General features: G+C 39.4%; 1 protein-coding gene across 5 annotated transcripts in view; it reads right to left on the reverse strand.

The window, feature by feature from the left end:
- The window catches only part of PPM1B (protein phosphatase, Mg2+/Mn2+ dependent 1B), a 60,859-nt gene that overhangs the window by 15,980 nt on the left and 29,287 nt on the right, over positions 1 to 15,592 (reverse strand). For all 5 annotated transcript variants that reach the window (XM_041715407.2, XM_072927509.1, XM_072927508.1 and 2 more), the window contains exons 3-4: positions 4,592 to 5,455; positions 2,609 to 2,726 (exon numbers count right to left, since the gene is read on the reverse strand). In XM_041715407.2, the coding sequence (XP_041571341.1) occupies positions 2,609 to 2,726; positions 4,592 to 5,437 (964 nt within the window). In that variant the 5' untranslated portion in view covers positions 5,438 to 5,455. The remainder of the gene's footprint in view (positions 1 to 2,608; positions 2,727 to 4,591; positions 5,456 to 15,592) is intronic.

Below are 15,592 nucleotides of genomic sequence, written 5' to 3' on the forward strand. Positions count from 1 at the left end.
TATATATTTCTTCCACTGGAAATCTCTGTAAACGATGACCTGCTGAGTTTGTTTTTTAATCAATCTGTTAAAAAGGTATCTCTAAGTATTAAGACAATAATTCTGCTCTAAGAACTCTGGAGAGATCTTAGGGAACTAACTCAAATCATTATACAAAAATACAAAATCTCAGCATTCCACTTCCAAATGTACAGAGCATAAATGTTACATGTGCAAGTATTAAACTGCTTTTCAACTTATTTTTTACATTTTTAAATCTAACAAAAGCATGACTAAAACACTGCTATTCTCCCCGAGCCACAGTTTAAAATGCCCAAAAAAAAACCAACCCTGTTGCCTAAAAGGTTGATGGGTTTGTACAGTTAGCTTGAAATTTAAGGTCCACAAGAGAACAGAAACAGAACAGTATGTATTCATTAAGAACAAACACCAGTGATCAAACTAATATTGCTTCAGAAAGTCCCAGAGGACTTTATACTAAGTTCTAATGTTGCCCTGACTTATATTAGTCACTTAGTGGAAGTGGAGGGTATCCAAGAGAACTCATAGTTTACATTTTTGACAAGATCCATCTTTGCAGCTTGGTAGTTCCAAGACAACCTTATTTTTTTTCAGAATGTTTTTACTACAGGTATAAATATAATTGTTACTGGCTATCAGCCAACTGCATATAACTTGTGAGCTGTTAACTCAATAAATTTTTTTAAATGTTCTTATTGTTAATTTGTGTTCAAACACCATCATTTGCTTTTTGAAAGGAAGAGTCAGCCTCTAGAAAGGCATTTTAAACAAATCCGAATTATCATTGTCACAATGTATCTAACAGGCTTTATGTTTTTAGAGTTGCAGTTGGTTTAAACCTTCAGGCACAACTCCTTTATGCACTGTTTTCTACACTACATTAAAAGATGAATACAAAACTGATTAAGGCAGTTGTCTTAACAAAAAAGAAACTCCACCTTCCAAAACTTTTACCAACTCTGACACTTGAGATGATACTCTTGCCCTCATGGGGTTTTTTAAAGTCAAAAGTATTCCTGCTCACTTCTTAAACCTTTAAATCAGATCCTATTTTTAAAAAATCCAACATATTTCTAAACAATTTTCCTCATGCTGCTTAGTAGTTTGAAACATTTTGCTAAGGCCTTTATCCTTTCTGAACTAATAATATTCAAGGCACATGTGTAAGGTAAACTGCAATCCCACAACATTTTTTTTCCTTTAAATTAAGGAGACTGTGTCAAAATTACAATTTCATAGAATTTATCAATGCAAAAATTTGTTAAAAATCAGATAAATATTTCAAGTTCTTCTGAAGTCCGTTTCATTTTCTTTCTCCACTCCTTGTCAGAATTTCTCAAATATGCTAACTGTCATTTCTTGCTAAATACTTGACTTTTAAAGGCCTTGAACTCTGTCCAATTAGCAAAACACAGAATGACACAAGGAACTCAAGTAGGGAAAAAAAAATCAAGAGCTGAAGCAACAGAAGTTGAAGCTTCGGAGCAATTAATTTCACTGAAGCACTTAAGCTAAACTATCATTTTGAGTCTCCACATCAGTTTGGACTAAAAACTCTCAACTATTTTTTTGTATGTGTATTATTTAGTTAAATGTGATAACAGAGCTAAAAATAATCACTTAATAGATTAGTTAATCCAGACACTCTGATCACAAGTTATTTAATGACAGCTTTTCTATTAATATTAATATTCACTTATAAAAGCAATAAAATCCACTGCAGTTCCATATATTTTTCACCTGTTTGGTAACAGAGCAGCCACCAAGAAGCTGGGAATACTAACCTGTAACCACTGTGCACACCTGACTACTGCCAGTGAAGGCAACTGCTCCTGGCTCTCTCCCAGAGCCTATTAACAGCTCATGTACTCTACTCTGACACAGAAGATAACAGGTATTTATCTTAACTAGTGTCATCTAGGAAACCTGGGATGTAAGCCAAATTCCAAGAAACAGGCCTAGAGTTAGCATTTGAAGTGACCACTAGTGCTCTCTAATCTCAACAGAAATTACAAATATACAACCCAGTTCAATTTAGATCCCATTTAAACAAGAGGAAAAGACACCCTACACAACAGCTGTGTGCTCAGAGATAACTCGTACCTGAAGACTGTCATGCATATATATATTAAACTGTAGGGTGGCTACACCAATCATCTGGATTAGTGGGACATTGACACAAAAATCAAGTTCAGCTTTTTCTTTCTGTCAAAAACTTGCACAGAAAAAGGGAAGAAATAGTACAAACAGTACATCCCTTTTAATATTTCATAAGCAGGACAATAGCAAGATCATAATTTACTGAGCTGATACAACACACTACAAGGTCAGTAATTGCATTTTAACCTATGAAGACAGCACTAAGAATTTAAGAGCTCACAAAAAGAAAATGTTTGCAGAATACCAGGATAAGCTAAGCACTTGGCCTAAAACATTCTTCCTGACATACAAAAGTTCAGAATTATAACCAGGCCTGAATTTGACCCAACATAAAAGTGGCATTAATGTCTTTCATGGCTTTTGTTTTCATGCTCAAGATAGTTACGACACTACTGTGCTCACTATCACAACCAAACTGATTTCTTACCTTCAACCCGTGATTCCAAGTACTTATCCAACTCAGCATCTTTTTTCACTGCCTCCTCTGAGACCTTAGGAGCATTTGAAAAACAAACTAATACAATACTCATGTTATCACGACTCCCCTATGTGACAAAAAAGAAAGACAAGTTAGTATCTTCAGTCTTATTCTTCATCTTTCTGCTCTAATCACATTTGTACTTTTTCCAGATACCGTACTACAAATAAACCTGGGGAAAAAAAGAAACCCTGAGAAAATCTTGTATTTTCATCAATAAGAACCTCTCAGTGTCCCAACTACACCTCTCACTAGAATTAATTGACTTGATTTTGACTCTATATTCTTAGTGTTGAAGTCTAAATAATTAATGGATTTATCTACATGTAAACCACTTAAAAACAGTATCAATAAAACAGGTCAGAAATCAAACAGTTGTGTAATGTTACCTTAAGCCAAATTGTAAAACAACTCCTGTAGCAAAATGAAATGCAGAATACTCTCCTGTACTATTAGAATAACTTAGCTCAAGCAATTAATTTGCTTTAGTTGCAGGGTATTCATGTAAGCCATTACATGCATTACAAGTCTGTTTATCAGAATGCACCTGTGTCACACAGGTGTGTGAAGTATAAAATATAAATGTTTCGTATAGCCAAGCCGACCATACAGACTATCACATGCTCAGAAATACCACCCCATGGCTTTTTTAGATACTAATTTTAATGCCAGTTCTTTACTAGCCCACTGATACCATTTTCCCATTCATATTTAATTTTCAAAATTGTAATTCACAGCCAAATTTAAAACCACAATTCTAAGTCTCCTACAAGGGGATCCAGAAGAAACATAATTTAAACTACTGGTTTGAAAATAAAATCTTAACTCCACTTTTTTTGCATAGAATATTAAGTGCTATTAGTCACTGCATACTGTTGCTGTAAAAACACAAGCTACTGGATAGTTCTAATCATCTATCACAACAAATCCTTCTCCTGAAGCAACTATGAATTTGGCATTTGAATGAATTCTTTTAGAAATACTGCTTAGGAGTTAGCCTATATTCCCTTTTGTACCAAGCATATGAGGACACCTATCACTCAGTATTATGCGGTACAAGGCACAGCCTGGTTGTAACAGAGATCCAGGATCTGACTTTGGAAAATAAACATGTGCCAGCACTCAGTTTTACTGAAAGTATCTGAGAGAGACCATCCTTTAACAAGGCTGGTTGAGTTCTTGTCAGAAAAGCAATTTACATCAATTTAGCATTTAAACCAATCATACACTGTATGGTATATGCTGGAATACAACCCTATTTCTGGAAAAAAACACACAACTTACCCTTCAGAATTATAACTGTGAATTTCAGTATTCTTCAAAATTCCATGTTTAGTTTGTGGCCTAACAAAGGAACTCTGTACTAGCAGGAGCTGCACTTTTCATGGAATGCTGGAAATTGAATACCTATTAAACATATGTAGACCAACCAGTAGTTGCTCCAAACAAACTAAATTTCAGGAGTGGAAGCAAGCTCAGATGCAAAGGTGGTGTTACTCCATCTAAGCTACAATGAGCTGAGGGCACAGGTGACAGACAAACAACACCTTGAGGAGGAGATGGTGCCAACACTGGTTTTATGCAGAGGATACAAACACTACCCAACTTCAAAGAACAAAAAACCCACAAAGTACCTTGCTCAGAATAGATTCATTTTACAAATTTTGTGTTTAGAATCAACATTTAGAGCTGGAACTATATGTAAGCATTACTTGGAGAAAAAAAAACAGCCTTTATTTTTGCAATTGCCATCACCTTTCTAAGCATATAGGGTGAGGCTGTATATTCTTCTATACAATCAAATGGGTACAGAACTTTGAGGAAAAGAAGCTGGAGAAGGGGAACAGTAGGCCAGGAACAGCTGTGAAAACACTGTACCCATCTAACCAGAAGATAACTATAGACAGCTGTTTGGGGAAAACACTTACATACCTTATGTAAACAAGTGTCCACTACCCAATTGCACACTGTTTCCAGGTCATCTGATACTTCAAGTCTAGACTTTACATATTCACAGAGCTCTTCATTGCTCATTACATCCCAGATGCCATCACAAGCCAGGATGATAAACTCATCTTCTTCTGCCCTTAAAATTTCACACACCTCAGGCTCTGGAGAAACAAGTTGTTCTGTAGGGCCTTTACCATCAACACATTTGTAGTCATAGTCTCCCAGAGCTCGAGAAACTGCCAAGGAACCATTAACACGCTGAATCATTACACTGCCTCCTGCATTCTGGATTCGCTCTTTCTCCCTCGGGTTGCAAGGTTTGTGATCCTGTGTTGAAAAACAGACTTGTCCATTCCTATAGAGAACAGCACGTGAATCACCACAGTTGATAAAGTATACATGCTCAGGTGAAATCATAACTCCCACTGCTGTAGAGCCACTTCTGTCCATGCCATTTCTGAGGTCTGCAAAATTGCGCATATACTCATCAATTTTCAAAAAGCCAGTTCTGATTCCACTCTTGACATTTTCCACTGAAGGTTCAAGAGCAGATCCAGGTTTTTCTGTCGCCCTAAAGTCTTCATTGTTAGTGATGTGTTCTAATAAGTGAGTGGAGCAGTAATTTGCAACACGAGATCCCGCGTGACCATCATAGACAGCAAAAAAGGACCAGTCTTCTAAGCCATGGGGAATACCTACAACAGCTGTGTGAGCATCTTCCATTTCCACTCTCCATCCCTGCATACTGCTGAGGCCGTAACGCAAGCCATTCCCTGCACCATGAGCATTATGTTTTTCAGTTTTTGGTTTATCCAAAAATGCACCCATGTTTATGCAATATTGAATCTGGAAAACAGAGAGAAGAAGTCTTATTTATAAAACCACCATTCCATATAAGCTTTGTTGTTAATTTCCTGTGTTTCTTCTTTATAAAACAAGTGATAAAGCATGCACACATGCAAAAGTCAACAACTATATTGGAGGAAAAAAATAATTAATACATGACATGAATAAAGTGTGAATTTCCAAACCTCTGTATCCATTTTTAGTATTCTTTTGTTGAGGTGCTGTCTTTTTTGAAAAGCTACTTCATAAAAATTAAACAATCTCAAACATACAAAGGCAGAAGAGTTCACATACCTTTGCAGCCCAGATGATTTTGTCATCCTCTGTGGAGACAAATTTATTATGGAAAAACAACAACTATATCACTCCTACTTTCTTTCCAGTTTTACTGTGGCATGAAGAAAATCAACTCATGTCCATAAATCAGGACTGGTCTTGCTAGCTTTGCACGTACCACGCTATTTCTGTTATCCTTGTAAGGCATAGCAAAAGTGACCATAGGGGAACACAGACCATCTGCCAAGGAACCAAGGCAGTAATTCCCACTTAAATATGACAAAACTTCTCACAGGAATCTTTTATCAAATTATATTTAATCCTTGGTAAAATAACATTTCAATATTTATTATAGAATGAATCATAGAATGCTTTGGACTGGAAAAAACTTCAAAGATCATCTTCCTCTAACCCCCCTCACCATGGGCAGGGACACCTTCCACTAGACCAGACTGCACAAAGCTCCATCCAACTGGGCCTTGAACACTTCCAGGGATGGGGCATGCACAGCTTCTCCAGGCAACATCTTCCAATGTCTCACCCTCACAGTAAAGAACTTCTTTCTTATCTGAAATCCAAACCTACCCTCTTACAGTTCAAAGTCATCTCCCTTGTCCTATCACTACACTTGTCCACTGGTCTCCATCCTTCTTGTATGCTACCTTTTAGGTACTTAAACACCTCTATAAGATCTCTCCAGACTTCTCCAGGCTGAACAAATTCAATTCTCAGCCATTCCTGAAAGACTTTCAGTGTACTTACATAGGATTTTAAGTTCAATGATCTTGATGTTAAAGTTTATTCAATTACAAGACATACAAGCTAAGGAAAGTAAATAACCCACAGAAAGTTAGAAGTTCTTCAATATTTGGAGACCATCTTTAGAATGCAAACTCACAGGTAAGATGTGAATAATCTATATTGAAGTTCCAGAAGACTTCTGATTTCCTCTCCTGTACTAGACTCAAGTGTCTTACATAGACCTGAAAAATTACCTTGTCTCTACTAGTCAGTAAAGAATACATTCTTTAATCCACAGATCTCAGAAACTCAGATATCACAACTTCAGACCATGCTAAAAGTCATCACCCTATGAAATCCTTAGATGTGAAAATTACAGCAAATTTCATCCTAAAAGAATTGGCAAGAATTCTGCCATGACTGATCCTGAGCAATCACTTGTCTCTGACACAGTAGTACCCACCACCTACAGAGTCTACAGAGTCATGATAATCCCGTTCGAGTTTAAGAATTTGTTGCCAGGTCAGGAAGAGATTAATTAACACCTATGTCGTTCCCTTCACCTAAACAAGTATACAGTGGACTATACATAGATAAACCAAACTTCACACTACCTCTCTGCTACAATGGTCTCCATGCAGTGCTGAAAATCCCAACAGCTTGCTAAGCAGTTTTTTGGAACACATCTGATTTTGCTTTGAAAACAAACAAAATTAATCTATGTCAGAGGGTAAAGAAGACACTAAAACATACCACCACAAAACAGAGTTCTCAGCAACCAATGTTCTCAGTTAAGAGCTGAACAAGTTCCACATAGTTTAATGGTGCAACTAACATCAGTAAAAGAGACTTGTGAAAGCATTCTAGTATCTCACAATCACTTATTCACAAATTACACACAATATAAAACTATTTTAACAGCACACAAAACATTATTACCAGTAAAACTGTCATACAGGACTGAAATGACAGATACCCTCCAATACTTCATACCTTCTATGAAATTCCTTTAATTGTGTTAAGTATGTCCTTGCATTCTTAAAATTGAAAATGTGGAAGAAATCATGTGACTGAGTGAGAAAAAAGATCAAAACCTATGCAATTGCAAAGGCCTGTGAGCTCAGTATTGTGTTGTGTTTTATAACCGTAAAAAACACACACTTAAAAAAAAAAAAAACAACCACCCAAGGCATAAGTCACACCTTAGTTTTACTTGCTTTATAGGTAGGCTCACTTGTGTAGAACTTATAATAAACTGGAAAATAAGAGAACCACACTACTCGAGATTATGTTCTTAATATTTAATATTGCAAATTAAGGATGCAGAGATTGACTTGCTATCAGGAAGTGTGCAAATCAACTTGCGTCCTTTGCCTCATAGGCTTTCATCACACATCTCCTGGAGGAACACAGCATTACCTTCTCTATCCCTCCCACAACAGTGTTAGAAGACAGCCTGGCCTTTCCTCCTCCACACTGAAGAAACTCCTATCTCCCCCTCCTCACTCATCACAGGCTCTGGCCACTCAGTAACAGAGTGCTTCTCCATGTCTGTGCCTTTCTTGTACTGGGAGGTGAGAAGTCCACACTGTTCTTCCGATGCAGCCTAACAAACTCCAAATAGCGAAAAACCATCACTTCTCCCAGAATACTGGATACACCTTTTCTAATAAGTGCCAAACTTTTCTCCCTTCAGACACATTGCTCTCTAATGTTCAACACATTGTCCTGGTTCTCCATCAGGACCCACCCCTGGGCTGTCTTTGGCAAAGCTCATTCCTCGACAGTCATTAGCTGGGCTGTAGAGAGGGACAAGGTGATTTTATTCCAGGTACATGACTCCATTATACCTCCTGCTGTTACCATCAGAACACCGGTGCAGCCTACCAGGATCTATCCACTGCTAAGGCCTGCCCTTGGGCTAGCTGACCACTCACTCAGATCACGTATTTTAAGCACATACACCCTTCCACTGTTCAAGTTTTTAATGAAGATTTCATCATACTTCCTCTTAGTCAAACCATCTCAGCATTTCTTGAGGGAGTCAAGGCATTAGGCCCCAAATGTCTTTGTAGAGAAAGATTTAGTCTCAAGATAAAACACAGTCAGCAGAAGAACAGATGAAGCACCCACCTGCAAACCAGTAATTTAGTCATGGCTTTAATCAATATAAACTCTAAAATTCAGTACCCTTTAGTCTTGAGATTTATTTTACGAAGATCTCATTTTTGTATGAAATTTAATTGAATAACAGATAGGTGTGATAAAACATTAATTTCTTTGTGGTGAAAATATCTACCCCACATAAAATAGTTAGTTGAAACTTTCAAGGTCAGGAAGACCACGTCTACTGTAATTCCCAAAATTTTCTTGGAAATGCAGAAGGCCCTAGTTCTTGTCCATACTCCACAGACCGTTCTCTAAAACACCATGTATTACTCAGATCAAAAATGAAGCCCTAGGATTCTCTCCTTGTAGTCTTTCCAACCCAAAAGGTCGGAAAAAAGAAAACAATAATAATCAAATTAAAAAAAAAAAAATATTGCCTGGCAGGACCAATAATCACCAAGGCTCAAAGGCTTTTGGAATGCCTCTACAGAGGAGAAATTACTTTATAGGAAGAAATTAGTGGTCTCTTCCCCTCTCTGGCAATGAAAAAGTTGAATCTGAGCAATACACTACCAAAGCAGACGATCTAACTATCTCTCCAGTGCACATTGTTCATCTCTAGTCTTACATCAATAGCTGAGTCATTTCCAAGAGAGTTTAGGGCAACAAGTCTCCAAAAAAAGCTGACATCCCAGAGCAAAGATCTCACCCAAGGCTTCATTCTCTGAAGTTCCAACCGGTATTTTTCTCTGATGTTTTCTACCAGAGTAAAATCCTACATGAGGTCCTTATCTCATATACAGGCAACAATTCAGACTCAAGAAACCAGAGACATCTAGTCTTCTGAGGTATAGAGGAATGAAAGCAAAAAGTCATGTCCTCTGACATGCAAGAAAAATTCATGATCAATACAATTTCTGCCCCAGCTACACAGTGAAGACTCTTTGGTATTGGATCAGCCATATAGTAAAGAGCCTTAAAATTAGCTGTGCATAAGCTTGTGTTTGCACTTAAAAGACATGGAACTCCAACTGCTGGTTTTCTCCAAAGATCTACTTAAAAACTGACAAATAGTTCCTGCTCGGGTAGAGATAGTAATTATTTTGTACTGTATCATAAAGGGGAAATAGGCAGCTACTGTAAGTGAAAAGCATGCTTGTTTCAATTTAGATTTATATTTAACAGGCAGAAATATTTACTTAATGACTGTCATAAAGGCCAGAGTTGTCCTGACTTGAGCTGCGATAGAGTTAATTGTCTTCCTAGTAGCTGGTTCAGAGTTGTGGTTTGGATACAGTATGAGAATAATGTTGATAAGCACATGGAGGTTTTTAGCTGTTGCTAAGTACTGTTAGCTATACCAAGTCAAGGACTTCACAGTTCTCATACCCTGCCCGGAGGCAGGAGGGGCACAAGAAGTCATGAGGGACACAGGCAGGACAGCTGGCCCAACCTAAACTAGCCAAAGGGATATTCCATACTATATGACATCATGCTTAATATATAAACTGGGAGGAAAGTTGGCCAGGGCTACCACTTGGGAACTGGCTGCACACTGGTCAATGAGTGATGAGCAACTGCACTGTGCCTCATTTCTTTTTAATTCTTTCATTAGTATAATTTTCTTCCTTTTCTGTCCCTTTAAACTGTCTTTATCACAAGTTTTCTCACTTTTATTCTTCTGATCCTCTCCTCCATCTGACAGGGTCAGGGTAGTGAGTGAGCAGCTATGTGGCTGGATGGGGTTAAACCATCCAACAGACACTTTTGGTGCCCAAAATAGGGCACGATGAGTTGAGATAATGACAAATCTGACCAGAATGTATCAGAAGAAATTTCTTACAAGTACTCATTATATTAGTCACTGTTCACAGTGGTGATGTATTTGCTCTCCAAGGTGGTGTGGTGTCCTTGCTCATAAAGTTGCATTATAAAATACTTTATTTGTATATATTGCCCCCTGCGCTATTTGTTACCCATGGGAACTGGGCTAAGGGTATGTTGTTGCTCTCTGTAACACTGTCTCATAATATGACAGAATTGCTGCTCGTGAAACTGATCTGGTATTTGTACTCAGCACTGCCCACATCTCCACACTTCGGGAGCCATCTATAGGAAATTACTAATAATTACAGCTTTTACCTCCTCTCAGAGACTCAGTCCATGAGGGAGACTGATATCTACCTCCCTTCATCTTGCCTTTCTCCTCTAGGCCAATTAAAACAGCATTTGGGAATTTTTAATATCCTTGGATGTTCAAGCCAGCATTCCTATTGCTGTGTCTTCTGAATATGTTCAAGGTCTTTTAGGATCAACAATCCTTTCAGAATGCCACCCACAGGGATCTGCCCTGAGGCTGGGTAGTGCTAAGTGGCAGGGTGTGGGCGTTAGTATAGGCAAGTGCCTAGGATAGTGGGCACCTCCAGTGCTTTGGAACTTCAGACCTGAACAAGTGCAAAATCTGGGAAGACTAGCTAAATATTTGGAGAAAGTGTGCTGCCACCCTGCAAATTCCAAAGGCAAAACCCACGGCAATGTGGCCTGGCTCAGGCCTACTGAGCCATGCTCAGGACTGTACAGTTCCCTGAGGGAAAAAAAGGCCTCTGGATATGATGGGAAAATGAGGGACACACGGGCTACTCCAAACACAGTGATAGGCACTGTGGCTGAACCAATGCACCAACTCGTGCCTGTATCAGCCCCTGCTATACATAAAGAGAGAGATATGCAAAAGTGAGCTCATTTAGTGAGGGAGGAAGCAGCAGGGCTATAATGAGAAGAGGTGGGGGAAAAGGAAGAACAAATAAAAGATATAGTTAATAATCTGATCCTTATCCTTGAGTGAGCTGTGACACATGCAAAAAGATTCCAACCACCATCCATCCAGGCAAGGGCATTGCCTGGTTGCTCCAATGCTGGAATAACAGGCCCTGTAACCTGGAATTAGAGGATAGAGAAGCCAAACAGCTGGCATCCCATTCTACAGAGGTAGGCATTAACCAAGGAACTTGAAAAGGGGCACAAGCCCTCAACCTCTGGAAGTGACTCCAGGTATGCAGAAAAGGTATGCCTTCAAGGCATATGTTGTGCCAGCCAGGCAAGTAGACTGTCATGGATAGAGAGATCCAGTATCTGAAGCAATTAGCCATGCTGGAAGAGATTTATGATAATGTGGATTTATGATGATGTGGATGATAACAACAAGCAGTTATACAAAGACCCAGATGAAGACAAGTGTACACGACCCATGTGGTGAAGTTAGTATGAGATGCACCATTGTCATATACCAACTCATTGGCAGTAATGACCTGGAAAGATTGAGATGGACAAACAGTGGACAAATTGGCCACCTCCCATAAAACAAATGAAACACCTCTTCCTCACTACAGGCCTGTATCTTGGCTTTGGACAAGGAAGGCTTACGCATCCTATACCCCACCTGTATGGACCAGTGTCCCAACTACCAGGAGTAAGCATAAACAGCATAGGCCAGCCTGGATGACCACAGAGAGGACATGAGGAAGTGGGATGGAAAAATCTACCTTGACCCTAGAGGCATGAGTAGGGAAATAGCAAGGAAAATCACAAGAGAGGGTTATTGCAGGACATCGCTGCTCCAGTCTCTAGTGGGCAGTTCCCCAGACAGAGTAGAGGGGCTACTGTCACTCCTGATCTTCAAGGGACTCTGATTCACATTTACAAGTGAATACATAGTGAATACACAGAATCACACCAAACCACTAGGTTGGAAGAGACCTTTAAGATCATTGAGTCTCACCCAGAGCTAACACCTCAACTAGACCATGGCACCGAGTGCCACATCCAGTCTTATTGAAACACATCCAGGGATGGTGACTATCACCTCCCTGGGCAGAGCATTCCAGTACTTTATCACTTTTCCTGTAAAAAACTTTTTCTTATATCCAACCTGTATTTCCTTTGGGGCAGCTTAAGGCTGTGCCCTCTATTCTGAGTTGCTGCCTGGAGAAAGACCAACTCCCACCTGACTACAACCACTCTTCAGGAAGTTGTAGAAAGTGATATGGTCACCTCTGAGTCTCCTTTTCTCCATACTAAACAAGCCCAGCTCCCTCAGTTGCTCCTCACAGGGCTTTTGCTCCAAGCCCCTCACCAGCCTTGTTGCCCTCCACCGGATGCACTCAAGCATCACAACATCCTTCCCAAACTGAGGGGCCAGAACTGAATTACTACAGCCATGACTAGAGGGGCCCTGCCTCAGCCAGGTGGAGGAAAGGAACAGCTGGGTTTAGTGGAGTGTGGATTGGGTGACCTTGCACAGCAGACTCACAGGAGTCAAAGGCTCTAGCAAACACTGCTGCACAGGGGCAGGCACCCTCTGTATTCCTGGAGTGGCAGGGCAATCCCAACAGCTACCTGTTGGAGGCCAAGTGAGCCTGTTTGGGAATGAGTGGCAAAAGCACTACATTGTGAGATTGGCCCTGAGACTCCAGTGCATCCTTTCCCTAGACTGCCTCACAAGCGTGTACTTCCAAGGACTCAAAAAGGTACTGCTGGGCCTTTGGTATAGCTGCCTTGGAGATAGTAGAAATTAAACATCTGTCTACCTTGCCCCATCTCCTGTAGGATGCTTCCGGTGTGGGTCAAAGAACAACAGGTGCCATCACAATGGTGCACTGGCAACAGAATCACACCAACACCCTGACACCATCCATAAGTTGATTTGTCATATGGAGAGCCAAGGAGTGATCAACAGAAATCACTCACTCTCTAACAGTCCTATATGGCCAGTGTAGACTAACAGTACACTGTCATGGCCTGAACAAAGCCATGCCATCTCCAAGTTCAGCTGTGCCTGACCTGCTGGAACTTCAACACAAATTGGAGTCAGAGGCAGCCAAGCAGTATGCCACAATTGATACAGCTAGTGCAGTTTTCTCAAGCCACTAGCAACAGAGTGCAAGTCCATCCAGTACATCTGGAATCAACTATTCCAGAGGTGGAAACACAGACCTACTATTAGCCATGGACTGATCTAAACAGTACTGAAACAAAGCAAAGCTCTAGAACACTTAATACATTGATGGCAATATTGTGTGAGACAATACAATAACAGAAGTTTCTGAGAGAGGGAAAAGTAGTTCAAATACTTCTGAAAACTGGTTTTGCTATAGAAAAAAAAAGGTAAAGAACCTGAACAGGAGATCCAGCGATCACCCACAGGACTGCTTTTGTTCATGGAATTGGGTGCACTTGGTGGGTAACAGAAAGATGGCAAGTCCGATGCATATAGATGGGATTTGATTCTGGGTAGGAACAGCGAATGATTTGAACTGTATTATGTTGTTTGCTATAAAATATTGTAGGTCATCACTTCTATGGTTGTTAAATGCCATATCAAGGGTATTGTAATAGAATTACCCAGCCTAATGAAGAATGGAATTTTGATGATAGAACCAGACATGCATAGCAGTGATGGAACTAGCGCTGGCATCAGCATAAAACAATCCAACACTACACACATTCTCTCCTGCCCTGAAAGACTACTACAACAGAAGAAACCAAAAGTCATGGACCTAAAACTCAACAAACATTTTGAAGGGATGGCCCATATGGTATGGGAATGGTATCTCTGTGTATATATCAAAATACAGGAAAGGTGATAGTGATTACTTGGGTGTATTGGAAAGTGTGGGACTTGGTAGGATGCAAATGTATCTAGCCCTGCTTTCAGATGGGATAGAGTTAATTGTCTTCCTCATAGCTGGTATAGAGTTGTGGTTTGGATACAGTATGAGAATAAAGCTAATAGCAACAACTAAAAACATCAGTGTGTTATGTAGTGTTGACTTAGTTCAAAGTCAAGGACTTTCTTGCTTCTTATATCCTGCCAATGGAGAAGGCCGGAGTGGCACAAGTAGCTGGGAGGAAGCACAGCCATGACAGCTGTATATAAACTGGGGAGAAAGCTGACCAGGGGCTACTGCTCACATTGGTTGGCAGGTGGTAAGCAATTGAATTGTGAATCACTTGTTCTGCATATTTGAATTCTTTTTCTTCCTTCCTTGTCCCATTAAAAAGCCTGTGTCTCAACCCATGAATTTTCTGATTTTTATGATTCTCTTTCTCAACCCACTGAGGAGGGAGGAGGTAGAGTGAACAAGCAGCTGTGCAGTACTTGGCTGCTGGCTAGGGTTAAACCATGACAGCAACCAACACATAATTAGATTACAAAGGTCTAAAAGCCATAATCAAAGTTTTTGCAGATACTATAAAATAATTTTCACATCACATGTCAGTTTCATAAAAAACATCAGAACTAAACTAATACCACCTTGATGGCTAACAGTCCCAAAGATAATACTGTATCTTTTCATGATATGAGAATGGTCCAACATAAATCTTTTGGGCTTAGGTCATCAATGTGTACTGTAAAATGTCTGTTCCTCAGAAGGATTCACTCAACAGGCTAGTCATTTCAAATAAATCAGTGCTGTGGAAAAGAAACAGTGCCAGAGTTTCCTGTTACAAAGCACATGTGCTTCACTATAAAAAAGAATGACATTTCAAAAGAAAAATGCTGCACTAGATATTAAATATGTAAATGACAAATAAATAATCAAAGTATCCATGACAAGCAATTTCAAAACTTGCAGAAAGTGCAGGAAGAAATAACTTCTCTGGTTTAAGTAAAAAAAAAAAAAAAAAAAAAATCAAAGTTTAGACTTGGTAAAAAGCTCCTCTGTATCAATCCTGAAGTCTCTCTGTAGTGTGTGTCATGTGCACATATAGACTTTATGCAGTACATCTGTCTACACACACTGCAGATTGTTTTGATTTTGATTTTTTTGATCCTAAAAAACTTGGTCATGCTTCTAACTTACTGACCTTAAAAATACTGGCACTACATGAATTTACATTAGGCCAACAGTTATTGGAGATTGGCTACTCTAACTATGTAGCCAAAAATACTGTCAAACAAATTACTGTAACCCAAGAATAAGATATTTTATTTTCACTTAAAAATTAACT

This window comes from Taeniopygia guttata, chromosome 3, assembly GCF_048771995.1.
Source record: "Taeniopygia guttata chromosome 3, bTaeGut7.mat, whole genome shotgun sequence".
In the NCBI taxonomy this organism is placed as follows: Eukaryota; Metazoa; Chordata; class Aves; order Passeriformes; family Estrildidae; genus Taeniopygia; species Taeniopygia guttata.